This window comes from Panthera onca, chromosome F2 (assembly GCF_046562875.1).
Source record: "Panthera onca isolate mPanOnc1 chromosome F2, mPanOnc1 haplotype 2, whole genome shotgun sequence".
Taxonomy (NCBI): domain Eukaryota; kingdom Metazoa; phylum Chordata; class Mammalia; order Carnivora; family Felidae; genus Panthera; species Panthera onca.
In genome coordinates, this window is record NC_138356.1 from 62,315,587 (window position 1) to 62,340,900 (window position 25,314).

Sequence of the window (25,314 nt, forward strand, 5' to 3'; positions counted from 1 at the left end):
CAAAGTAAGTGGGGTGACTCCGGCTGGGAGGGGAGCTTTCAGAAAGGCCGCAAATGCCTCTGGTGGCTCCCTGGTACAGCTGGAGAGTACCTAAGGAAAAAGAGGAGTGGTAAAAAATCCATCCTCGTGGGTGGGAGTGGGAGGTGCCAGGTGCTGCTCTGCAGAGAAGGGTCAACTGAAAGCCTGTAAAAAAGAATGAAGTGGCCTGGGGACGAGCCTTGGAAGCCAAAGCCAGCTTGTAGGAAACCATGTCCCTGGCGGAGGGGGCCACAGAACTGTACCCCTGTGCCTCCGCAGGAAGGCCGGAGCTACAGGGTGAGAGCCCAGGAGAGACGCTTCCCCCCCCGAGCGGCTGGCCGAGCAGGGCAGGCTGTTGTACCATTCGGCAGCCGCCGGCGGGGAGCAAGCCGCGGTTCCCAACAGCACGGTTGCTCCCTTCCTTGGAGGGGGGCAGTCAGAGCACCAAGGGACAGACAGAGGGCCCTTCCGCCGTGGGGTGGCCTGGATCCACCACAATTCTCTGCAATGGATCTCTGCAATGTCAGCCTGCTCCTCAAAAGGAAGCAAACTTCGGAGCGACAGAAACCATAGCTAGCCAAGAACCGAGGCCTGTCCCACACCATACAGTGCAGTTCAGGCTCCATAAAGCGGGCATTTAGGGATATTACAGAGTTATGATCGGGAACCCACTCACAGCTAAAATGACAAAGACACAGCTTATTCCAAAGCTGCAAATCATTGTGTGATGTCGGTGAATCTCTAATTCCACACCTCAAGGTGGAGAGCAGGAAGGAGGAATTCTTCTAACCACATTTCCCTATTCAACATCCCCTCTGGGTTGCTGATTCCAAACAAAATTAAAGGATCCTGATAATTCAGTTCCAAAGTCTTCTATTCTGTACCACAGGCCACCATGACCAAAAGACAATCGATTGGCAAGTATTTCTCGAGGACCTACTGCATGCTCAGCACTGTGCTGATGCCAGGGAAACAGATTCTAAAGAAATACACACCATCTCTGTTCTCTCTCAGCTGACTGACATTCAAGACTATGACCTGACTTAAATCTGACTTCTATAGACTCATAACTTACAATGGACTTTGAATGCAAGTAGAATATAAAGTGTGAAATGTCCCAGTAACTTTGTGATTAAAAGGTATTTGGAGACAAATGGTGGAAAGAAAGAGCCTATTGGCTACATTTTTCCACCGTGAAAGGAGGTGCTGTATACTTTGATCCCAAAATATACGTACATATATTGGTCTGGCCCTCTTGATCTGTACTTGAAAAAGACATACACTAAAAAAAACTTTAAAAGATGAAGAATTCTAGAATGTACCATAGCCTTTCCTCCATCTGTTTTGGTTCAGGAATTTCTAGACTAAAGAAAGGAGGATGGCGAGCTAATCAGATATAGGAGGCACCGTCAAGCAAACTACTGCAGGGGTGGGTAAACCCTAGGGTACAGAAGAGGGGCCAGCTTTCCCCAGGAAGGCACAGAAAGCTAGAGAGACAAGAACTAAGTAATTACAAGGCAAGGCAGAATGATCTGAGGTTTAAAACTGCCTCAGCCTAACTTCTAGAGTTTCTCTGGGCCCTGTCATGACAGGACAGAAGAAGGACCCTCAAAGCCTGCATGCCCAGATCCCTAAAATTACACAGGGTGAGAGGATGGGGGAGGCGGGTAGAAAAACTTCAGAGAGTCCCTTAGATTACCATCTCACCTGCCCTGTGTGGACAGAGAAATGCTTCATCCAGGCTTCTGCTGATGAGGTTGGTGATGACCAGACAATGCCCGGGACTGTAGGGCAGGCCAAGTAGCGGGCTGATTTATGTTCTGCTCTCTGAAAATTCGTTAGACCATTTCTATACCCCCAAGGGGAACTCAAATGACAGCCTCAAATGACAGGTCTTGTACCAGGTCCTGAATAGGAGCAAACTGAGAAAACGTCCAAGCCACGATACCCCGGAGTTCCAAAAGCGAGTATTTTAGACTTTCAGAGACATGTCAAAAAAACCCAATTAATTCACCTCATCTAATGAAATGAGTTCACTGAAAATACAATACGGTATTCTTATCAATCTGCTACCTGAATCTACAAGTCAGCTTACCAGGAGAAAGAAAGGCCATTTTTACTTTGTGGAGAAGAGATAAGAAGACTTTGGGACAAAGAAAGGGAAGGGGTGGGATGAAAAAAGTAGTATTTTTAAAAAATAGCACCTTGACTTTTGGCAGAAAATAATATCCGACACCTGACTCAGGAATGTTTCCAGAAAAAAAAATTTTAGATTTTGAATATCTATTCCACAGACAAATACAAATACCTATAGTCAACCTTGTGAATAAAATATATACACTGCTTCCTGTGTATATACCCTTACTTCACTTACCCTTAGTGAACCAACACAGAGTCCCTTTTCCAAGAGCTGACATTAGAGAACCCTCTGTGATTCTGTGATTTACCACAAGGATATAATGCCGTTCTAACATGTTTGTTCATTTGTTCTGATATGATGAAGTTCCGAGAGACAGGATTTCACCGGTGGTATATCCCAATCACAGCGAGGGCTGCTACCGTGTGGAATCCAGTAGGAAGCGGATCACATCTGGGTTTGGTGGCAAAACTGGTATTTTGGAAAAGCTCTAACGATATGTTTGTGCATTACTGCAGCTGGGTCCCCTTGCAGAAAGGATGGAAATGTAACTTATGCCGTGCCTGAACACCCCCCCGCCACCTAGATCTTCCAAACATCAGCTAAAATTTCCTCCCTAACGTTCACCCCGACTACAGTTAGAGGACAGGCACTGTTACTGCTGGTAAGGCCATCCTAAAGGAAAAGCCATTGATTGTTAATAGCCATGCAGATTGTGGAGAGTAGAAAGGTATTCCTTGTTGACGCTTCCTGACTTGCTATGTACTGCACAGTGATGGGATCACAGAATTGCTGGCGAAGAAAAACTAGTTTTATCTTCTCCATCTCGCCCAGGTTTATCCCGGAAAGTCATTTCAGGTGATCCCACTGGTACATCTGCCACTGTTTTAGTGCATTTCCAAGAGGCAGGGACAGGAAGACCCATGTGATTGCTCAGCTGCACAGAACCAGTAGGAAACATAACACTTCTGTAAAAGGAGAAAGAATTTTTTTAAAGACACAGAGTCATACTAATGATTCGGACTCTCGGTCGAACACCTTCCTGGAGATGAAAATCTATCGTATGTTGGCAACAGTTAGAACAGGTGGTTGGAATTCTGGGCACCTGCCAAACCACCTTGAGCACCTATATGACTGGCAAGCTGCTGTATCATATTGCGCACTACAATTATAATGAGCTGTAAACAGATAGGTCAAATAAAAGAAATGAAATGAAAGCAATGATAAACACACACAAATGCTAAGTCTGAAATGATACACAGTGTAACATGTTTTAACGGATCAGATTAAAGGCAATGGTTAAGAGTGGTTATTGACTGAGCCCTTACTATGTACCAAATACCACTGGAAGCACAATGCGTAACATTACTTGTTTAATCCTCATAGTAACACTATGAGGTGGGGACTATTATTTTCCCCATTTTACCAGTGAAGAAACAGACGCAGAGAAGAAAGTTGCCCAAGGTTTCACAGTGGCAGAGCCGCCACTGGAAATCAAGCCACTACTCTCCAGAGCCCACGTGTATAATCTCCATGTGACACTTGGCTGGAAGTCAAGAGATGCATGTTCCATTTCCGGTTCTGTCACCACTGGCTACGTGACCTTGGGCAAGTTGCCCAACTTCCCTGGGTCTCTATTTCCTTATCTGTATAATGCAAGAGTTACACTGAATCTTTAAGGTTATTTCCATGATCTTATGGCTCTGTCTTCCAGACAAAACTATCTGGTACCATGACTGAACACCATCCTCAGACAAACATATGACAGACATACGGACACAAATGTACGTGTACAGAAGTCGCAATCAGCCATGAGCTCATAAGTCTCCGTGCAAGAAAACCGGATGAGGGAGACTGAGGCCCAAGGAGGCTCAACAGTCACCAGTACTCCCAGAGAATATCTACTTTGTATTTTGAATTTAAGGATGTTCATTTCTTGACTTATTTTTATAAAAACTGAAGATTTATTCTGATAGCATTATTTACAACAGTCAAGACACAGAAACAACCTATGTGCCCATTCACATATGAATAGATAAAGAAAATGTGGGATAGATATACAATGGAATATTATTCAGTCTTAAAAAAGAAGAAAATCCTGCAATTTGTAACAATACAAAAGGACCTTGAGAGCATTACGTTAACTGAAATAAGTTAGAGAAAGACAAATACTGTATGGTCTCACTTCTATGCAGAATCTAAAACAAACCAAACATAGATATGGAGAACAGATTGATGGTTGCCACAGACAAGAGGTGGGAGATAGGCAAAATGGGTAAAAGGGGTCTAAAGGTATAAACTTCCAGTTGTAAGATAAATAAGTCCCGAGGATGCAATATACAGCATGTTGACTATGGTTAATAAGAATGTATCATATACTGGAAAGCTGCTAAGAAAGATCTTAAAAACTCTCATCACAAGAAAAAAACTGTTATGTATCAAATCATTATGCTGTACACCTAAAACCAATACAATGTTAAAGTCAATTATATATTGGTTTAAAGAAGGATTTATTTTGATATTTAATCTTTTTGGCCTCTTTTGTCCTACTTGGGTTACTTCTTAGACACGGCTAAATCTAAACGAAGCACAGGGAAATATCATTCCAAGCCTTTAAACTATACTATACCAAACAGAGAGGTACCTAAATTTTATCTTAACACAAAATACTGTTCATTTAAAAAAAAAAAAAAAACATGTAATATAACTCTCCAACCTAAATACAGAAAATATTATACATTTCCACTCTTTGAATCAATAAAAGACTGCCCTACATTTACAGGTTGGCAACATTACACTTGCATACTTAAAAGTGCAGTTATCATGAAAGGTGTTGCTTACAGGTAGCTTTTTTAATGCAGTGTGAATTTTAAAGGAGCCATGTAGCATATAAGAAATGGTGTTTTCGGGGCGCCTGGGTGGCGCAGTCGGTTAAGCGTCCGACTTCAGCCAGGTCACGATCTCGCAGTCCGTGAGTTCGAGCCCCGCGTCAGGCTCTGGGCTGATGGCTCGGAGCCTGGAGCCTGTTTCCGATTCTGTGTCTCCCTCTCTCTCTGCCCCTCCCCCGTTCATGCTCTGTCTCTCTCTGTCCCAAAAATAAATAAAAAACGTTGAAAAAAAATTAAAAAAAAAAAAAAAAAAAAAAAAGAAATGGTGTTTTCAAGAAAAATTTATTCTCCACCTCTTAGTAAAGCAAAAGCATTTCAGTATGAGATTCCCTGTGATTAGGTCTTCAGATTGGCTTAGATATTCAGATCTAGCAATAATTTTGGTGAGTGACCTCACCAAGCTTTGTAAAAACATGAAACATAATTCTTATGTAATCAAGGGCCATATGATTGCCACCAAGGCTGAATCAATTTTTGAGACCTATTAGAAGTAACTGTGATACAGTGCGTCCTCCATTTTATTTCTCTCTACACCTGCAGCACTTGTACACGATACTGCACACACAAGCTAACACAAACCAGGAGACTGTAAACGCAGGAAATGGAGGCCAGTGGGAGAAACAATCATACACCTTTCCCTTTGCTTTTTTCCCCCTTTGCTCTTTAATTAAATGATAAATCTCAGTATGAATTCATTAGAAGCCTGATGGCTCAATTAAGCACTATGTTATTATATACTCTGGGGCAATGCTTCAATATCAGTTAACAGAATTTGGAAGTAACCTGAGCGAAAAACACAAGCCAAAAGTTATACCTGACCAACCATTTCAGAGAAAAATTGCAGTTAAGGAGGAACAAAAAGTCTCAATATCTACAGACTATTAAAATTAAATAATAAAAAGACCATAACGGCTTCTCGTATAACACTAAATTATTTAGATTCATATTATGCAGCAAACCCGCTCAATTCATTTTAATTTGGTTTCACTAACACACTTACCCAACAGAATGGGAGAAAGAGAAAGAGAAAGAGAAGAAAAAGAAAGAAAGAAAGAAAGAAAGAAAGAAAGAAAGAAAGAGAAAAAGAAAAAGAAAAAAGAGAAACTACCTTAGGGTTAAAAAGTTTATTGACAGAAACATCCCCTTGAAAATGAAAATGAAACAGGCGTCTGGCTGGCTCAGTCGGTAGAGCGTGTGACTCTTGATCTCAGGGTTGTGAGTTTGAGTCCCACATTGGGTGTAGAGATTACTTAAAAATATATATAAAACATTTAAAAATATGAACAAAAATGAAAAGAAATTCTGGGTGAATCAACAAGTGATTCAATGAACCCGGAGGACACATGGGAAGGTCTGTCCCGTAAAACAGAGCGTGGCGTCTAGAGAATCCGTACTTTGAATACACAGTCAGCGGTGGTAACGTTTCCATCAGTTAAATAAATGTAAGTTGTTTTCACTTACCCAGCCAGAACTGAGTGCCCGGTATGAGTGGGTCAGGCACAGTGCTAGGATGTGGAAATGTAAGGGCCACTGAGCTCAATGGCCCTTCCTAACGAGGCTTTCCTTCCCCTCCATATTTAACACTGCAAAACCTTCCCTCACCCCCATTCGCATGGTGCCCCCAAATCACCTGGTGAGCTTTTTAAAAACCTGGAACTTCGTCCCTACAGTCTGGCCACAAGTAGGGCTCAGGCCCCATTTCCAGAAACTACCCAGGCTGAGATCCACTGCCTTACTCCCTGCCATGTGCTGCTTCTCTCTGCAGCCGTCTGGCACCTTCTAATACATGCCATCGCCGGCAGCTGCCAGCCCCCAGCCACTAGAGGGGGAGCGCCGAGAGGGCGGGGATGTTTGGCGCACTGTTGAATCCTTGTGCCTGCAGTAGGTGCTTAATGAATATCTGTTGAGTACATTACTGAAAAACCAACACGAATCCTCCCCTCAGGGCCTGTACAATCTACTAAGAAAAGAGAAAAACAAATAGTTAAATGAGCATAAAATAGTAGCTGCAGCCAAGTATTACACGTTCTGTTAGAGCACATACCAGGAGAATCTGACCAAATATGAGGCATCAGGAAGTAACTGCAGAAGAAGAAAAAATGGAGCACGGGGAGAGCTTTCCAAGAAGGACAGAAAAGGGCATGCGGGGAGAGGGAGGAGGAGGAAAGGGGCTCTGCCAAGGGCTGGCTGCAGGACAGGCAGGCAGAGCTGGACCAACCCCACCTTGATATCACGTCAAACTAGGAGAAGCCTCCAAGGCAAGTCCAGCTAGGGTGGTGGCAGGTCGTAGTTTCCATCAGGGACTGTGGTGATTTCCACCAACCTGTCAGGGTGCCAGACCACATGCAGGAAGCGTGAAATCCATGTTATACCTCCACCCATCAGTGCCCATCCCGGGCACCCCTGGGTGCGGGGAAAAGGCAAAGCAAGCTGAGGTCACGCGCTCTGACACGCCCGCCAGGACGACCCCTCAGCCACACACTTCATGCCTCCTCTCCTCTCATGGGCACCTCCCTTCTCCAATCTCCAACCTCTATGTGCCACACCTGGGGCAAGCCGGCCAGCACTGGCCCGGGGCCACTCTCTCACCTGAGCCCACGGCCCAAGTCACTCTGGGTATTAGTCAATCAAGAGTAGCTAGCGTCACAGGCCCACACCACAATACCAGGAAACTTTTCATTTCTCATAACTTTAAAGTACTGATATGTGTCATAAACCCCAAGAAATCTGAGTTAGCAACAAACACCCAGAAATTCAATGCTAATTCCGAGGGCACCCCATGTATCTAGAGCCCTTGGGGAACTTCCTAGGCTTGGTAGACAAATTTTCAAATGGAGAACTTACTCTTAGGAGCAGCAAAACATTTTGCTTTTAACCGTCAGGGTTAAAAGAAAAAGTTATAAAACGCACTACTTGTTCCTCTACTTTCTTTAACAAAGGACGGCGTACATCAACGATGGCCCACGGTGTCGTTCATCGGATATTTAAAGCAGCCATGCCTGTGACAGGCGTGGCACTAGGCGGTGGGGTTTACAGGGACACTCCCCGAAGAGTCTCTAGGACACTGTCTCGGGCACTGAGCCAGCTGTTCTCCAACCGTAGTGCTTCTTTCCTTCTTCTGGGCATTACGGTTTATAACTCCCTGGCCTGCTTCCTCACGTTCACATCGCCGGCTGTCCCGTCCTCCTAGATCTGTCCGCAAGAATCCCCCTCTTTTTACATTTTACTGCTTCTAATCTACTGTGGGCTGAGAAACCAGACTGCCAAACTGGTTAGAATTGTCTCTCTAAAGTAAGATTAAATAAATACTAGGGGGCAAGTCCAAGGGATAATCGATCACACTGTTGTGGGTGAGGATGTGGTCTTTCTGACATCAAGCCCAGCTGTGCAGAAGCAGTAAGGAGCTTACTGGGAAAGAACGCGGGTTCAGCAGCCGGGCGGGCCTGGGTCACATCCCAGGTGTGCGCTCTCAGGTAAGTGACTCACAGAGACCCTCTGTCTCGGTTAGGCATCCAAAATGCGTATCTTCCTGCTGGGTGGGCATAAAGACTGAAGGAGATACGGCCCATCACCAGGCACACAGTACACTCTCAAGAAGGATTAGTTGCTATTGCCATTATCGCCGTCATCATCTGGGCTCAAATATGTCATGCCAACAGGATATGGCTTCAACAGTGCCTGCCACCGCCAACTTCCCCTAACCACAGTCCCCTGTTCCAGGAAGCAACTTTAGGCTGTTCTTTGCAAAAGGATGGCCACTTAAATCTAGAGTGGCAAAGTGGCGGGGCAGTCTTTTCACTGATGAGATCACCGCCATACCCGAGATGTGGCCAAATGTGAACGGCTCTCCCCAGAAGGAGTAACAATGGCCAGTAAAGTCAACCAGCCTGGTTTCCTCCCGGGCCTGGACAAGAGTTTTCAGGAAAGACAGGGCAGTAGCTGGCAGACACACACAGGCACAGGGGTGCTAGCCAAGGGAGATATCAAGGTGCAGAGTGGGAAGAAACGTATTCTGCTGAGTTCTGAGAACCTCCTGGAGCAGTTCCAGACGAGTGTCTGTTCCACGTCCCCTCAAATAAATCCTGTGGCTTAAAGTGACCCGAGTAATTTTCTGCTTTTGGCAACCTAAGAGCCTGCCGAACCAGCCCAGGGAGGTTACTGAGTAGCTCAGCTCCATTCTTACGACGGGTCCCTCACAAATGTCACCCTCGGCCGGTGAGGGCGCACAAGTCAACTGCAGAAAGGTAACCTGTATTCTTGGAACAGCCCGCCAGGGAACTTGGGGAAGGTGGAGTCAAGGAAGGGCCTGATGGCCCCAGAGACCACCCTGTCCCTGCTCCATGCCACCTGTAGGCTGTGGCTTGAAGGCCCTGTGTAGGTCTTTCCACAGCCCACAGACACAGTAGCTATGTTTCCAGTAGCTATGTTTCCAGTAGCTATGTTTCCAGTAATGCCTACCGCCATTTCTTGGGGATTAGGTGCCAAGGAAAAGAGGAGCAGAGTTATTTCTGGGACTTAGTTAAGGAAAGCCAAGTGATGGGGCACCTGGGTGGCTCAGTCGGTGAAGTGTCCAACTCCTGGTTTTGGCTCAGGTCATGACCTCATGGTTCATGAGTTCAAGCCCTGCACTGGGCTCTGTGCTGACAGTCAGCAGACTGGGATATTCATTCTCATTCTCTCTCTCTCTCTCTCTCCCCCCCCCCCACGCCCCTCCCCCACTTGCTCCGTCTCTCACTCTCTCAAAAACAAATAAACTTAAAAAAACTAAAAAAGAAAAAAAGAAAAGCCAAGTGATGAAACTAAGCAAACCACTACAGTTGATTAGAAAATGGCAGGAAGATGGTTTTTAGTAATAACACCACCCTGCAGAACACACTAGCATTTACAAGGAAGGTTCATACACACTGCCTCATCTGAACCCCTTAACGACCCTGTGAGGCAAGTGTTAGGGTCTCTGCTCGCAGATATGGAAACTGAGGCAGAGGGTGAGCACCTCATCCATGAATCTGTGGGGGTCACTTCCTTCCTCGGTCCGGGGTCACAGGCTGTCTTCTAAAGGTTCTCCGAGAAGACTAGAAGGCACACAAAATGAGGCCCTGTATCCCCACAAATCCCACTGCTGTTCAAAGCAGTTACGATGCAGAGAAGGCCAGAGAAGGCCCTGAACGGAACTAGTCATAAACTGGTGGCCGGCTTTGTTTTCAGTCTTGGTTTTTAAATCACTTGGACGAGGGCCTCGTTTGCACCGAGGAGTCCAGACCTTAAGTGGATGCCCCAATCCACCTCCAAGGCACCGTGGAGTCAACAATAATATACAAATAAGAAGGAGGAAATAGAAACAGGGCTCTGACGAAGTGATACTGTTCGCTGAGAGAATGACATCTACTCAGGTCAGGCCTGAGGGAAGGCTGTGAGGAGAAGGCAGTCTGAGGGCGCCTGCTCAGTGAGAGGCTCCCCTAGGTTTCTGGCTCCAGCAAAAACAAAACTTCAAAGGGAGCAGAAGCTGTGGGAGCTTCAAAGACCCCCTGCAGGACCAATTAACACCTACAAATGTTTATCTAGGCAGCCATTTAATGATGGCTACTTCACTAAATGGGTACACAGCCTCCCCTCAAAAATAGCTGTTCCTCTCAAAAAGACTGAGTTGGGGGGTGGGTGGGGAGAGGAAGTTCTGCCATGTTTTCTGAGAGACCTCACTGGGGGGGAGGGGGGGAGACGAATACAACAGTGAAATTCACCACAGACTTACTTATAATAAACAATAACAATTATAATAAAAAAACCAACACTAAAAAAACTCTTATTTGTAATAATAAAAATGAGAAATAATCAACAACCAATCTCTTAAGAAAATGTAAATGGCACCAGCTACGGGTTAGTGAAAAACCTCACGCAGCCATTAACACCCGATTTTAATATTTTAATAGGATTTTCCTACTTAGTAGAAGTGGAAAATGTTCTTGGATAATGTAAAGAGAAAAGCAACATGCAAAAAAACATCTGAAGTCTGACTTCAAGACCGACGGACCGGAATGGGAAGGAGAGTCGAGTGGTTTGTTCGCGGCCGCAGCCCTAGCTCCAACCCCTGGGCATCTGGCACAAACAAGGCACTTAAGGAAAATGTGTGGAATTCATGATTTGCTTCCTATTAATTAAATAGTAACTAACATATCCATATGAAGCACTCGGACCTGAGAGGTACAATGATACCCTCGTAAAGGCGTGTATGCTCACAGGCCAGCTACGCTGAAGTTTGATCATAGTGGTTACTTCCCCTAACAGGGAGCTCTTGTCAAGGGGATTAGAGAAGGAATTTGTTTGCAGGTTTATATCTTCTCTATTTTCCCAATTTTCCACAAAGGCACTCGGTAACTTTTATAATATTTTTTTTATAAATTTTTTTAATGTTTATTTATTTTTGAGAGAGAGAGACAGAGCGAGAATAGGGGAGGGACAGAGAGAGAAGGAGATGGAATTTGAAGCAGGCTCCAGGCTCTGAGCTGTCAGCACAGAGGCCGACGCGGGGCTCGAACCCACGGACTGGGCCACGAGATCATGACCTGAGCCGAAGTTGGATGCTTAACTGACTGAGCCACCCAGGCGCCCCTGACTTTTATATCTTAAGCACTGTTCTTCTTCACGGAGCCTGAGGACCCGGAAGCAGTGGCGTGGTGCATTTCTTTCACAAATGGAACCTTCCGTTGGGTCTCCCATTTCCACTGGAACATGCTGTTTACCTAGGGCGACAGTCAGTGCTGTGCCATCTCACAGTTCACTTACAACTAGAAAGGGAAACCCTGCACTTTATCGGTGAGGGCAAAGGTCACCCATTGTCCCTTTTCGTCGCTTTTTTTTTTTTCTTTTTTGGAAGATCTCTAGGAGAGAACTAAAAGCAGAATCTGCTTTTATGGGAAGGGTGTAAGGAGTTCAATGCTTAAATGTCAAAATTAGGGGCCACCTTGATCACATCCCTGAGCCAAATTTTCTCCTTGGGAAACATGTGTTTTTAAAACGCAGTGGAAACAAAGATAAGATCCACCAATACCTGGATCACACTACACTCACTAATAAATAACATAAGAAACACAATAAATAGCATAAGGTAGAAATTTCATTAGATCCTTTAAGGTGGTATCATTTTGTAGAGGAAAAAAGAGCAGACGCGGGAATCCACGACCCCCGGTTAGAACGCCACCATTGATTCACCACATGTGACTCTGGGCACCTTACTCTACCCTCTCCGGCCTGCATTCTAATCTGTAAAATGGGGATTTAACCCACCTCACACCGTTGTTGAAAGGCTCAAATAACAGGCATTCAACAAATCTCGCAGTTTTGAGGGAGTCCCTGTTTATTAAAAGAATGTGGTCACAAGTGGAAGAGCCTCCAAGGGAAAGCAATTAGTCACTAGGCCCACGGACACATGAGCCCGGTGTTCACGTCTGAACATGGAACACGCTCAGGAGACTGCAGAATCCAGTGACCACTTAGCCTGACCTGGTTCACCCTGAGCAGCTGTGCAGAGGCAGCAGCAGGCCTCAGTGAGAACCAGAGAACCGGGGCCAGAACACCTGGCTTTGTGGTCTCAGTTCAGCCACTTACGAGCTGTGCCACCTGTGGTCTCAGTTTACACATCTGTAAAATGGCCTCACAAGACACCTTGCAAGATGGTTGTGAGCAAAGCAGCCAGGCCGCATCCAGTGCAATCTTTGAAGTGATATTAGCATACTCAAGGTGACTTTCTAGCAGTGTCTTCTGGGGAGGCAGAGCTACAGGTGTGTAGACAAAGAGAACAATCACCAGCGGAAGGTGTGACAGCTTCCCCCTCTGCCAAGTGTGTGCCATCTAAAGCTGCTGGCTCAGTCAGCAGCACCAAAGGTGGCCTCCCATCGGTCTGGCCTGTCCAAGCCTCAGGAGCAAGCCATTCGCCGTATAACAAAATCCTGCAGGCTCCCAGTTCAGGTCAGATTCTACTCTAAACCAAGTCCTTTGTTGAAGGGGACTCAATCAATATGCAAACGTCCCCCGATGTAGCACATAGCACCCCTACCTTTATTTGGGGGATTCCTTGTAAATGAGCCTCCTGGGTCCTCTCCAGAAAGCAAGTTCGGATGGAGGGAAGAAAAGGGGAGCAGAGAAAACTAGAACCATGGCACCAGAAGACACATTTGCCAATTTCATAATTTTGCATAATGTTCCCTATCTTTATTTTTAAACTGTGCTTGTATGGTTTATTTTAGAAATGCTTTTGTGCTCTCATACAACTGTGGTGAGTAGGGGGGAAGACACTCATATTTTACATTTAAAACCCAAGAAGCACAATTTCTACCTTTCATTTCAGAGGAGGAAAGCATTCACCTAAGGTTCACTGCTGGCTCATGAACTTGCTCAAGGGGTCTGTTAATATGCTTTGGGATGATGGGGAGTAAACAAATAAATCATTTACAATGACTACTTGTTGTGCACATTTTCTTTTTTTATAACTGCATCTGTATTCTGCTTCTCTGTTAGGTTAAGTCACAGTCCAGTCCCCAAATCCCTTAGGTCCAAAATGCAAGGTCCAAGAACCTCCTACTTAGGCGAAACAGCTGCAGGCACCTACACCTTAGGCAGCAACGAAAAACAGAAGGTGAGCCCTACAGCAAGAATTTGGAAGTCTGAGGATGCCCTGAGCAGCGGCTGTGCATCCACCCAGAAAATTCTGTGACAGGCTGTGCATGCATGTAGTTCCTAGGGCTTTTTTCAAAGTTTGTCCAAGGTCTTCATCAGCTTCCCCGAGGATTCCAAGAGAAATCCCGTAAGAACAGCATCAGTAAGGCTCTCCTAGTGGCTGGAGGGCTTTCAAGTATATCTGTAATTGAAGACGGAGCACTGTATGTCAAGGGGGAAAATTCACCCACCCCTGCCACTAACCAGTTTCTTAACCTTCAGCAAATCCCTGAAACATTCCATCCCTCAGTTTCCACATCTGTGAAAGGAGGATCCTGGAAGCTGAATGATCACTTAGCTTCAAGACTCTTAAAAATGCCAAGATTGTGAGGTACAGCTTCAGCAGACACAGGGAAAGATATCAAAAAGGCCTGCACAAAATCCTGCCTGTTCCCAGAAGAGCTGCTTAAAATATTCGCCACTGCCTTCCTTGGAGGGGTCAAAGATAGAAGCCACCTCTCATTTCCTTCTCTTTCTTCTATTTCAGAAAGCCAAATCTGAAGCTTCACAATAATGCCCTTTCAAGGGATTTGAACTACGAAGTTCATGCAAGAAATATAGGAGCCCTGTAAGGATGCACGAGAAGCTCAAAGGAGTGAAACAGAATTTCTCTAAAGCTTCACTACGAATCATGTAATCGCTGCAGCCACTTCTTTTAGCCAGTATCATCGACATCTGTTAATGTATGTAACTGATGACAATTAATTATGGGTGTCGTGAAGATGGATGTTTTAATGTAGTCCTAGAAGTCTGGCGCTCAAAAATATTGCTATTACAGGAGAAAAAGTACTTCCCCTCATTCTGTGTCTTTCTTTTGTACTTTGAATAATAAACGTCTGATTTTCACAAAAGTGCAGGTGAGATGGAAGTCCTCAACCCCTTAGCACTAAACCTTTATCATCACATGAGGCTCAATTTCACTAAAGGTAATTTTTTTCTTTTTTTAGTTGATACACTTATATATATTCTGTCATACCCTAGCTAGGCCATGATACCATACATTTTCAATCTAATTATCTGACCCCGTAAGACCAAAGCAAACTTCTATGTCAGTTGCTTGGGGAGCAAATGAAACTGAAGACTTTTCAGAGGCACTTGCTAATAAAGAAGAGAAGTGGATGAAAACTGATCGTGTTTTTACAAGCCATCACCAAATGAATGAGTACAGCTCTCCCGGAGCAGTCAAAAGCCCATTCCACAGAAGGATAAACTGATGTTCAAGGTGACAGATCAAAAGTCATAAGTAAGAAGTCAGACTTACATGACTTGGACAACCTAACTTCACTATCACTTCCTTCTCTAAAACCCTGAAGGGACACTAGCATTGGATTTGAGTTCTGCATCTCAGATATGCATGACAGACTTAGAGAAAGCAACAGAGAGCAAAGGAGCGGCTCTTCGTTCTGAGCCCAACACGCAGTTGCTGGCTGCGCATTTCTCACGGTGTTTCAGGGCTCAGTCTTTATCTGCATGTGTTTCAAAGGCAACACTAAAAGGCGATGATGTTTGCAAGCACTGTTACTCAGTGACCAAGAGTTCTGACAATCCAGGGAGAGGAAGGAGTTAAAACTCCAGGTAGACCAGGCTAATGAACATAAACGTTCCACAGCAGCATCCCGTCCTACTGAGCAAGGTTAGAGCTGGAAAGTATGCAAAAGGGGAACATGAAAAACATCCAGAAGTGCCTCTGCTAAAGAAATCCCTGCTCGGGAGAAAGAGCAAAAAACTTGGTTTCCTAACTAAATGCCACTTTTCATATGAGACCCAATCTTGAGGGCCTGACCCCTTGTGGTCTCTAAACATAAACCAAAACAAGAGTGTGGGTGTCAGATTTCCTGGCCCGATCCCAAAGAGGTCAAAAATTAGTTACATTTAATTGGCAAAAATTAGAGGTTCTAGGAAACCAACCCTTCCTTCCTTCATTGCCAAGCTCTAGAAAAAGCTTCAGTGGAGAATGTAGAGATTTAATACTTATTTGGAGGAATAAGAAGGTAAAGAAGATGATTGTTCTATTGGATTGAGGGTGTTTCCCAAAGCAATGTGCAATTCAGATTTCCTAAACTGAGAACTCAGCTCCAGCCGCTCTGGAAGAATGAGGACCACCGAGACCCCTGCATAAAATTCAGTGAGAATGCTTTAGAAGACACTGAAGGGTTAGACTTCATTGCAAGTTACTCCACCATAAGCCAGACAAAGAAATTCCTGAAAGGCTACAAGCATTTTTTTCTTACAAGCACCCAAAGGAACAGGTCAATGTAAATGTGTGGAAACAAAGCAGTTTATTACTAACCATAGTTTGTTTCCCTCGTGAGAAAATTTTAATCCATTGCAATTGCATCCAACATCCACACACAACTGCCCCTGAAGAAGGGGGAAATACAGATTTCATAATTGACCCTAGCCTCGGGCTTTCTCTTATGCTTGGAAAGCAAGAGGTGTTGGGGGTTGGGGAATTCGAGTGTTTGATACTCTCTTTTTCACTGTCTATGATCGAGGATAGGAGGACTTTAATTTCCCTTCCAATCACTCCTACGGAGGCCTGAGTGTCTGAGGAAATCCACAGACAACAATCAAACCTTTCATCTTCAGGGCTGCTTCCCACCATAGCCCTTCCTGTGCCAATCAGGTCTGCGAAGCGTTTCCCCTATTCTGCATTTCATGAATCAGTTGCAAAATCTGCCAACCTCTGCCAGTTCCTCTTGTACTCGGCTGAGAGGTTCCCCTTCCTTCCCTGGGTAGCACAAGGCTGCTCGGGTTTTTAACTGGCGTAACGTGGAAATGCACTGTAGGAGCTCACTAACTCTTTCACAGCCAGATGCAAGTGAGAGTCTGGGGCTCCGACCCCACCGACTTGGGAACTGGCCCGCCAAAGCTCAGGTTAAAGCAGATTTGTGGAAACTAGCTTTGATACTGTTCCTGGAAGGAAAAGGAAGAGAAAGAAGGGCTACAAAGTATCCAACTCAGTTACTTAGCAACTAGACAAAACTTGCCTCACTACTGAGGGTAAGGAGGCATCTCATGCCCATTCAAAGAGTAAGTCTCCGATTTACATGCAAATAATAAAGACAAAAGGGAAAGGAAAATCTAAATTAGCAACTGGAGTTTACAGCAGTGGGGCTGAGGCCCAGATTTTAAAAACAGCTTCTCCCTAGGAAGGAGACAGGATACAAACATGCACATGAATGAATGAATGAGTGAATGAGTGAATGAATGAATGAAAGAAAGATCACAGGCCTAGATCAGCTTGAGGTATCCCTTCACAGAGGCCAATGCCCTGGAGGGTAGGGGACAGACAGGCACTGAAAGTTTAGTAGCTAAAATTAAAACACTTGCAGCGCTAACACAAATTTAAGGCTTACAGAAATTTGACAACTGGAGGCTGGGAAATCCCCGGGGAAAACAGACCCCCCCCCCCCCCCCCCAGCTTGTGAGAAAAACAAATAAAGCATCAATCTTGGGATGGAAGGTCTCCAGACTGTAGGTGGATTTACAGCCTCTTCGGGGTCCCTAGACCTCCTCACAAACACCCTCCCGCACCCACTAAAGAAGCGGTCTCCAAACTTGGAGCAAACCCACACCTTTCACAGGAGACACATGGCCCTGAAGGGTTTCCAAGCAAGAGGGAGACACGGGCGCCTACTTGGCCCACGAAAGTGCTCGGGCTTTTCCGTTGGCCCGAGGAGATCCAACTCTGGGTCCCCAGCTCCTATCCACACGCCAGAACCAGGCTGCTCAGTCCCAGGCTGAGAGAGGGCCCCTCGGCCGCGCCCCATCCCCCAACCTCACACCTGGCCCAGGTGGGCAGGGCCCAGGGTGACCGGCAGAGGCCCGCCAGCCGAGCCACTTACTTCTCATACTCCGTGTTGTCTCTGTCACAGCGAGAATCCTTGTGCTTTTGCCAGTCTTTGCCATGCTTGCAGGTGGTGAGGAGCACCACGTCCTCCCCGTTATGGACGTGATATAAGGCATTCCTGGTGTCTGACCCTATCCCTGTCAGGTACCTCTTCCCCTTGAATACCAGCATATACTTCCTGAGAGGAGGGATGGTGTTAAACTTCAAAAACCCCCTCTCCCCTCCTGTCCTGGGATGATCCTTAGAAAAGAGGGGGATGGAAACATCAAAGTTGGGTCGGAAGTTTTCAGTACTGATGCTGGCTTTGGCCAGCATCGCCTGGCCGATGTCAAACCCCACGTCCTCGGTGTAGTCAGGCCAAGTGCCGGAATATAAATTAAAAATTAAATGATTCCTACCATTGTTCCACAAGTGGAGACTCTGCACTTTGGATCTCAAATTGTGCACATACTGAGGTGACAGCTGGTCTCTGTCTAAAGTATCCAGACTCAGGACAAAGAGGCACGCCTGGCTGGGGTCCGAGGTGTAGAACCTGGAGCCCTCGATGGCCGCTAGAATGTTTTGGTAACTTTCGGCGATTTTCTCCCCTTTTTGCTGCGGGTACACGTAGACTTTGAAGCCGTTTTTCTTGCAAAGGGTGAAATCGAAGCAGGACTCCATGCGGCACTTCTTGCCTTTGTAGATGCTCGAGTTGGCGTCTCGCTTCTGCCGGGGGGATATGTGCACGCTGGAATCCTCGTTTTCCAATTGATCCCAAGGAACGAAGGGGCGCAGAGCGTCCGGGAAGCGGGGCCAGAAATGATCCGGACTCGGGTGGTGCAAGCCATTCCGACCGCTGTGCTCTTCTCTCCGGCTGTGGCTCCTTGATGCCCTAAACTGCAAGCCTCCGAAATAAAACAAAAGGGCGAGACAAGAGCCAGCTGAGAGCAGGATGAAATAGCGTTTTTTGGCCTGCATGTGTCCTGCCTGGGTCAAGAGGATTGTAAATAAACACAAGAATCACCCAAGTTTCCCAATCAACACTTTCAGCTCCAGTCCGCCATCTTCCCGCCTGTAAAGACTTCAAACTCTCCGCTCCCACCTTCTCTGGATGCCTTTCCCCAAGCCGTGGACTGATCCAGCGCATGTGGGCGATTTCTTTAACTTTCTCCCCTTCGGTCTTTCATCTTTGGGTTGCACAATGGACGGGAGAAAGCGGGGCTGAATATTTCTCACCCCGGGCGGGCGAGCAGCGGACTGTAATTTTCTTGCATGCAACAAGACGGAGGAAAAGAAAGAGAGGGGGGAAAAAAAAGCTCCCGATGCCCAATCAATGGCAAGACGAAGTGATTTCCTTGCCTCTCGGATTCCTCTCGGCAGCGTGGAAAACGAGCCCCGGGAAAGCAACTTCAACTCATCCACACTCCCGTGCAGAGCACTCCGGTTCCAACAAGTCAGCCGATCCCCGGGTTCAGCCGGCTAGTGCATCTTGCAGCTGGGGCGCCGTAACCTCACAAATCCCTGCATCTCTCTTTATTCCCTTCTGCAGCGGCTCCAAGACTCCGGCGGTGTTTACTCCTGCGCTCGCGGGGCCGGCCCCCGGGACGCGCGGCGGCCCGGCTGGAGGCGGCGGCGGCGGCGCTGGGTGACGGCGGCGGCGCGTCCTCCCCGCGGGCAGTGCCGGCCCCGAGCGGCGCTTCGCAGGCCCCCGCGCGATCGCCGCCGACCGCCGCGTTCGGTCGCCGAATGTTACCCGGTTCTGAATGTTACACTTACACATTCCATTCCCGACACGACAGCGCTGACCTCATCCATCCACGCAGCCCGCGCTTCCATTGGCCGAGCGTCACGTCCGGGGGGGGCGGTGCTTCCGCTGCGCCCATTCATAACCCCCGGCCGCCGGCAGAGGCGCCGGCGCGGCGCGGGGGCGCGGGGGCGCGGGGAGCCTGGGGCGCCTCGGCCGCGGTCGGCGGGCGGAGCGCGGGGCGGCCCGGTGCGAGCCCCGCGGCCCAGAGGGCGCCCGGGCCGGTACGTGGGCCTGGGCCGCACCGCCTGCAGCCGCCACGCCGGGAGCCAGCGCCGCCCAGAGGCGCCCGAGGGCGCGCGGCCGCCGGCGAGGCAGGGACCGGCCGGCTCTCCCCGGGCGCCCCCGTGAATCCCGTCTTCTCGGCTGCCTGCCGGGAACGCCTCCCCGGGCAGGCGGCAGGGAGTGTGCGGGTTCCTGGGGAAGGATGCTCGAAAATGGAGCGGTGAGGCGAGCCCGAGGGATGGGGGAGGAAAGAAAGACTTCAAAGAACGCGACCGCTGACCAGAAGGAAGTCTCTCCCCGCCCACCTTCGACCCTCTGAGGACCAGTATTTTAATTTCTTACCAAGCGTTTAAACAGCTCCCTTATTCCCTACATAGCCCATCTTTGCTTTTTCTGTCCCCAGAGACACACCCCAATCCCCCGCCCCCGAAAAAAATAAAGAGGAAATCTTATAATCAAGAGGAGTCGTTGCAATTCATGTCTGTTTCTGTGCTGAGAAAGGACATCTATTCTAAATTCTCATTACATGCACATCCTTTCCTTGCTTCCTGAAGCCCCTAGTCTGTTCTGTAGAAAGCTTCCAAGAGATCCAATCACAGTGAAAAAAAGATTTTCTAATGGTTAAAGAGGAACTGGTAAATTTAAGCTGGTTCCAGTCCCTAACGTGATGTTCTCCTCTTTTTGTAGCGGTGGGGTGGTGGTTTCTAAGGAGATGTCTCTTAGGAATGGATGACTAGTAGAACTGCCAACTGTCCCAGCTGTACAAGGGGAACTTGAGGCAGGAAATGACCTTATTTCCAGTTAGTGCAAGACGGTTGGTCCTTCTTTGGACTGCCCTCCCACACTGCAGCCCCAAGCTCCAGCTGCCCCCAGGGAACTTCATTAGCTCAGATAAAGACCTACAGCCTCTGGAAGGTGTCCTCCAGGCCCACAAAGATGTGCTAGGTCCCAAACAAGGTTTCTGGTCAAAGCCACGCTTCCGGGCCTCAGAGCGCGATTTCTGCTTTACAGAGAACATCTCCCACCCACCTTCTTCCCTAGCTGAAGTCTGCAGGGTCTGGCCAAGCAGGACAAACAGTTGCCTAGGGCAGCAAGCTGTTTAGTGATTGTTTATTATGGGAGTGACTGAGAGCTAGGGACAGACACTTCCCAGCTTCCCTCAGGCTGCAAAAAAACTCCAGCAGGGCGTGGACGAAGGGCATGGTTATAACAAGGCAGGGTGAAATGATCCAGTGGAAAATTTTAGACATTTGTTGTTTTAGATTTGTTTTAATAAAGGGGGGAAGGGGGCATGGGTGGGACATTACTGTACATTCCCAAAGCCTCTCCCTATTTCTGATGAGCTAGCTTTTCCAGATTTGATCTGTACCCCCTGCACAATTCGGAGAGGCCTGGGACAGAAATGAGGGTCCAGTCATCTTCCAAATATGATGACAACGATGCAGATAAATGCAGTGATTGAAACCACATGTGACCCTCGGTTCTCTCCAGCCTAGGGTTGGGAGCCTGAGAGCAGCCACCCAAGGCAGGGATCCTGTTGAGATCAGGATGCAGATTATCTGGGCCCTATGAGAAGTTGGCATGTGGGGATTTTAGCTCCTCTATATCCTACCAGTCGTCCTATGTGACCTTAGGAGGAGCCAGCTACCATTCTTATTCTTTCGCATTCTCTTCCTGCTTTGGCACACGTTTCTAGTCTTGCCTAACCATTGCTGATCCCCTCATCCCATGTTCCAGGGTTACCCAGCCCCACTGTCTGTTTCACAGTGGCGTATGTTGTGAGAAATGTTCGGGTACTGAAAACTGAAGAAAACTTGGATTCAGATCCCACATCTGCCATTTACCAGTGCCTTGGGCATGTGGCCTAATCTCACTGAACCTCAGTTTCTCATTTAAAAAGTCAGAATAATTAACATTTTTTTTTTTTTGCCAGCCTCTTTGAATTTGTAAACCGTAAATTGTTCCACACATGTAACATTTTTTGCCTAAGTTCCACATTTCAAAATCCAACTGAACTCTAAAGTAGCCCCTGAAAATGGCATCATCATTAGATCTCCCTGTTTTATTTTCTCCCTAGCCCCTTTCATTAGCTGAAATCTTTTATTTGTTCATTTGTTTAGTGTCTGTGTTTCTTCACTGTAAGAGAAGCTGCCTGAGAGCAGGCGCCCTGTCTGTCTTACTCCTGAATCCCTAAAGGCTCGGGGTAGTTCCTGGCACGTAGGTGCAGCTCAATCACCGATGTGAATGATGAATGAATTACTAAAATTCAACCTCACCACTTGAACATGCTTGAAAGGAAAGCCCACCCCGGCAGGACTAAGTCTCTTGTTCACAACAGAAATATTACTAACCAGGAGTATCTTAAGAGAGGGCAAATCCGTGCATCATAAATCCTCCAGCATTGTATGTCAGATGGTGTAACGCCTCTCTGGTCAAAGCCCTTAAGGCATCTCTGTCTCTGAATAAGAGCCTAAGCCCTCACAATGACCTGTAAGCTCCTTCAGGATCTTCTCTTTCATCTCCTCCCCAGATGCCTCTCACCTCATTTTCCTGCCAGTAACACTCCCCCCATCCCAATCTTCCCTTTCTTCTCCAGCCAGATTGGTTTCCTTGCTGTTTCTCATATGTACCCAACATGGTCCTGCCTCAAGGCCTTTGCACATCTTCACCTCTGCCAGTCACTTCTTTTCAGTCTCTTTTCAAATGCCACTTTACTGTTTGAGGCCACCTCTGACCTCCCTAAGTAAAACAGCAATCCCTCCCTCATTTTCTGACCCTGTCACCCCACTTTATTTTTTTTTCCTTAATGGTAATCAACATCTACCATACTATATGTTGATTGTTAATTTATCATTTATCCGTTGTATCTAGAATATGAGCTCCATGAGGCAAGGATGTGGTCTTTTCTCTTTCATATCCCCAGGACCTACAACAATGCTCATCACTAAGTATTTGTTGAAGTAACAAATTTGAACCCATTGTCTATAGAGCAAACAGAGAATGTTAAAGGCTAGAGTTCTATTACAAAACACACACACACACACACACACACACACACACACACACACACACATCCCTACAGCTATCCCACTGTTCAAGTCTTGCTTAATTTCCTCTTCCAGGAATAATTCTTTCCCACAGGTGAAAACAGCATGGCACACATGAAACCCAGAAGATGGGGATTCTCATCTTGGTTCTGTCACTTACTCTATAACCTTGAATGAGTCCCTTCACTTCTCTAAGCTTTGGATTCTCATTGGTAAAATCAGGAGTAACTGTATGTTTGTATATATATATCATGCTCAGCTCAGTGGACCACTGTGAGAATCAAATGAGAACAAATGGATAATGTATGAGAAAGCTCTCTGCAGCCCACAATGCACATAGCAAATGCAAGGTCTGGTCATCACACTCTTGGACAGATATGGACACAAGTGCATGAGATCATGTTTCCATGATGACAGCATTAAATACATGAAATATCACCTACCAAATACAACAATTTCCAGATGCTTTATAGACTCTGGAATGGTCATTGACTGTTGTAAGCAAACAGGAAAAGGGAAGAAGGAAAACTCACCAATGGACAAAAAGAAGATTTTTTAAATGTATAAAGCACCAAAGGCATAAATGCTTTTCAAGGGTCTATAATTATATTTGCCATAAGAGAAAATAATTGACTCCAAAATGGGAAAACAAACTATAATACTGAATTTAACAAATATTTATATTCTGTAAAATGTAACTGTAAGGTTGAGGGGGTAAGGCAATCCAATCTTCATATAGTTATATACTTTTTTTTTTTTTAATTTGATGTGGGCACCAAAACATATCACGTTTTGGTGATGTGTGATGGGGTCTCTGACAGTAAGTATACCTGGAAGGCTGGAGCCCCTCCTGGGTACATGCTGACTGACTGGCTGCAGAAGACAGAAAAGACCAAAATGGCTGAAAAGAGTTGGGACATTGTGAAGGAGTGGAAAGATTCCCAACCAGGAACCAGGAGCCAGGAAACTCAGGGAAACCTGGAGCATATTGTTTCTGAATATCAGGCCTTGAGGGTTCCACCTGGAAAGCACAGAGTAGGACTTGGTGATACCTTTCCACCTGAAACAAACATGCCCTGTTTAGACCAAGGGGATGGAGAAGGGATGGACTGGGGAGGAAGGAAGTGGCAACCCGGCTGAAAAGGGAAGGAAAACTGAAGCGGAAGCGAGAGGCCCCATCAGGCCTCTAAGTCAGGGCAGCCAAGCAGGAAAACTGACCAAAGGCCAAACAAGGGCAATTCTCCCCCGGGTGTGTTAAATCCTGAACCAGCTGCTTTATATACGTGGTCTCTGTAATCTCACAAGGTTTCCAGGGCACGAGTACTATCCTTATTCTCTGTCACAAATGAGAAAACAAAAACTCAATCTTGGGAAGGGACTCCTGGCCCTCCCTCCCTCTCTCCCTCCCTCCCTCCCTTCCTTCCTTCCTTCCTTCCTTCCTTCCTTCCTTCCTTCCTTCCTTCCTTTCTTCCTCCCTTCCTCTTTTCCTCCCTCCCTTCCTTCCTTCACTGAACAAATATTTTTTGAGCATCTGTTCTGTATAAGGCATGTTGCCAGTCACAGGCAGAATTCTCTGTTGCAGGGGGCTGGCCTGTGCACTGCAGGATGTTTAGCCACATCCTATCCTCTACCAAACAGGTGCCAATAGCAGTCCCAGCCCCACCTGGATCTCTGGTTGACACCAAAAACACCTCTCGACATGGCTAAATGCCTGTAGGAGGCAAAATCACCTAAACTAGTTAGATGACTTACCCAAGGTCAGGTGATTTTCAAGTGGAGAATTTAGAATTTGACATTCATCGTCTGACTCCATCCCTGGGCTCTGCCACAATACTGCAGCTCCCTGTAGAGAGTCTAATTTATCTCCTTTCTATAAGTCAGCCTGATTGAAAAAATCTCACAGACGTTAATTTAAGAAACTTTTATTATGAACTTATGTACATACAAGGCATGCTTCTAGATACTTGGGATCCAGGGTATAAAAAGTAGATAAGGTGTCTCCTCTCATTCTGAGGGGGGAGATAGTAAGAGAGCAAATAAATAAATAGGCCAGATAATTTCAAATAGTTCTAATTAAAGGATTACAGCATAGAGTAGGATGAAGTAGAGCAGGGAAACTCACTTTAAGTAGGTGGCTGGTGAAAGTCTCTCTGAGGAGCTAACATTTCAGCTGACATCTCGTTGATGAGGAAAGAGCCCTGGGAAGAGTGTACCAGGGAAAGTGTCTGGCTGGTACAAAGGTCTGGAGGCAGAAGTGCATTTGAAAAATTAGAGGTGGTTTTCAAACTTCAGCGGTCACCAGAATCACCAGATGGGTTGGTGAAAACATAGATGGATGGGGCCTGCCCCCAGGGTTTTCTGATCCAGTAGATCTGGGGGTATGACCCAAGAATGTGCCTTTCCAACAGCTTCCCAGGTGATGCTGATGCTGCAGATCCAGGGACCACACTTTGAGAACCACTGAGAGCATGAGCAGAAAGGCTACTGTTTTGGGAGTGTGCTGAGTGCAGGGAAGAGGGTCACGAGATAACATCAGAGAAGTTGCAGAAAATTGAGCATGCCCTGGCACCGCAGGTGGGTGAAGTGTTGGCATTTTATTTTCTGTGGGGTGGGTAGGCCTTGGAGACTTTAAGCAGGGGAGTAATAGGATGCGA

At 46.6% G+C, this 25,314-nt stretch overlaps 1 protein-coding gene and 1 long non-coding RNA gene across 2 annotated transcripts in view; both read right to left on the reverse strand.

The window, feature by feature from the left end:
• The window catches only part of EXT1 (exostosin glycosyltransferase 1), a 285,489-nt gene extending 266,096 nt beyond the window's left edge, over positions 1-19,393 (reverse strand). Inside the window, exon 1 of the mRNA XM_060611192.2 lies at positions 17,601-19,393. Coding sequence (XP_060467175.1) covers positions 17,601-18,562 — 962 coding nt within the window. The 5' untranslated portion in view covers positions 18,563-19,393. The remainder of the gene's footprint in view (positions 1-17,600) is intronic.
• Positions 19,394-24,566: 5,173 nt separating this feature from the next.
• The window catches only part of LOC132664436 (uncharacterized), a 48,542-nt gene continuing 47,794 nt past the window's right edge, over positions 24,567-25,314 (reverse strand). Inside the window, exons 5-6 of the long non-coding RNA XR_009603668.2 lie at positions 24,783-24,902; positions 24,567-24,669 (exon numbers count right to left, since the gene is read on the reverse strand). This is a non-coding gene — a long non-coding RNA (uncharacterized LOC132664436). The remainder of the gene's footprint in view (positions 24,670-24,782; positions 24,903-25,314) is intronic.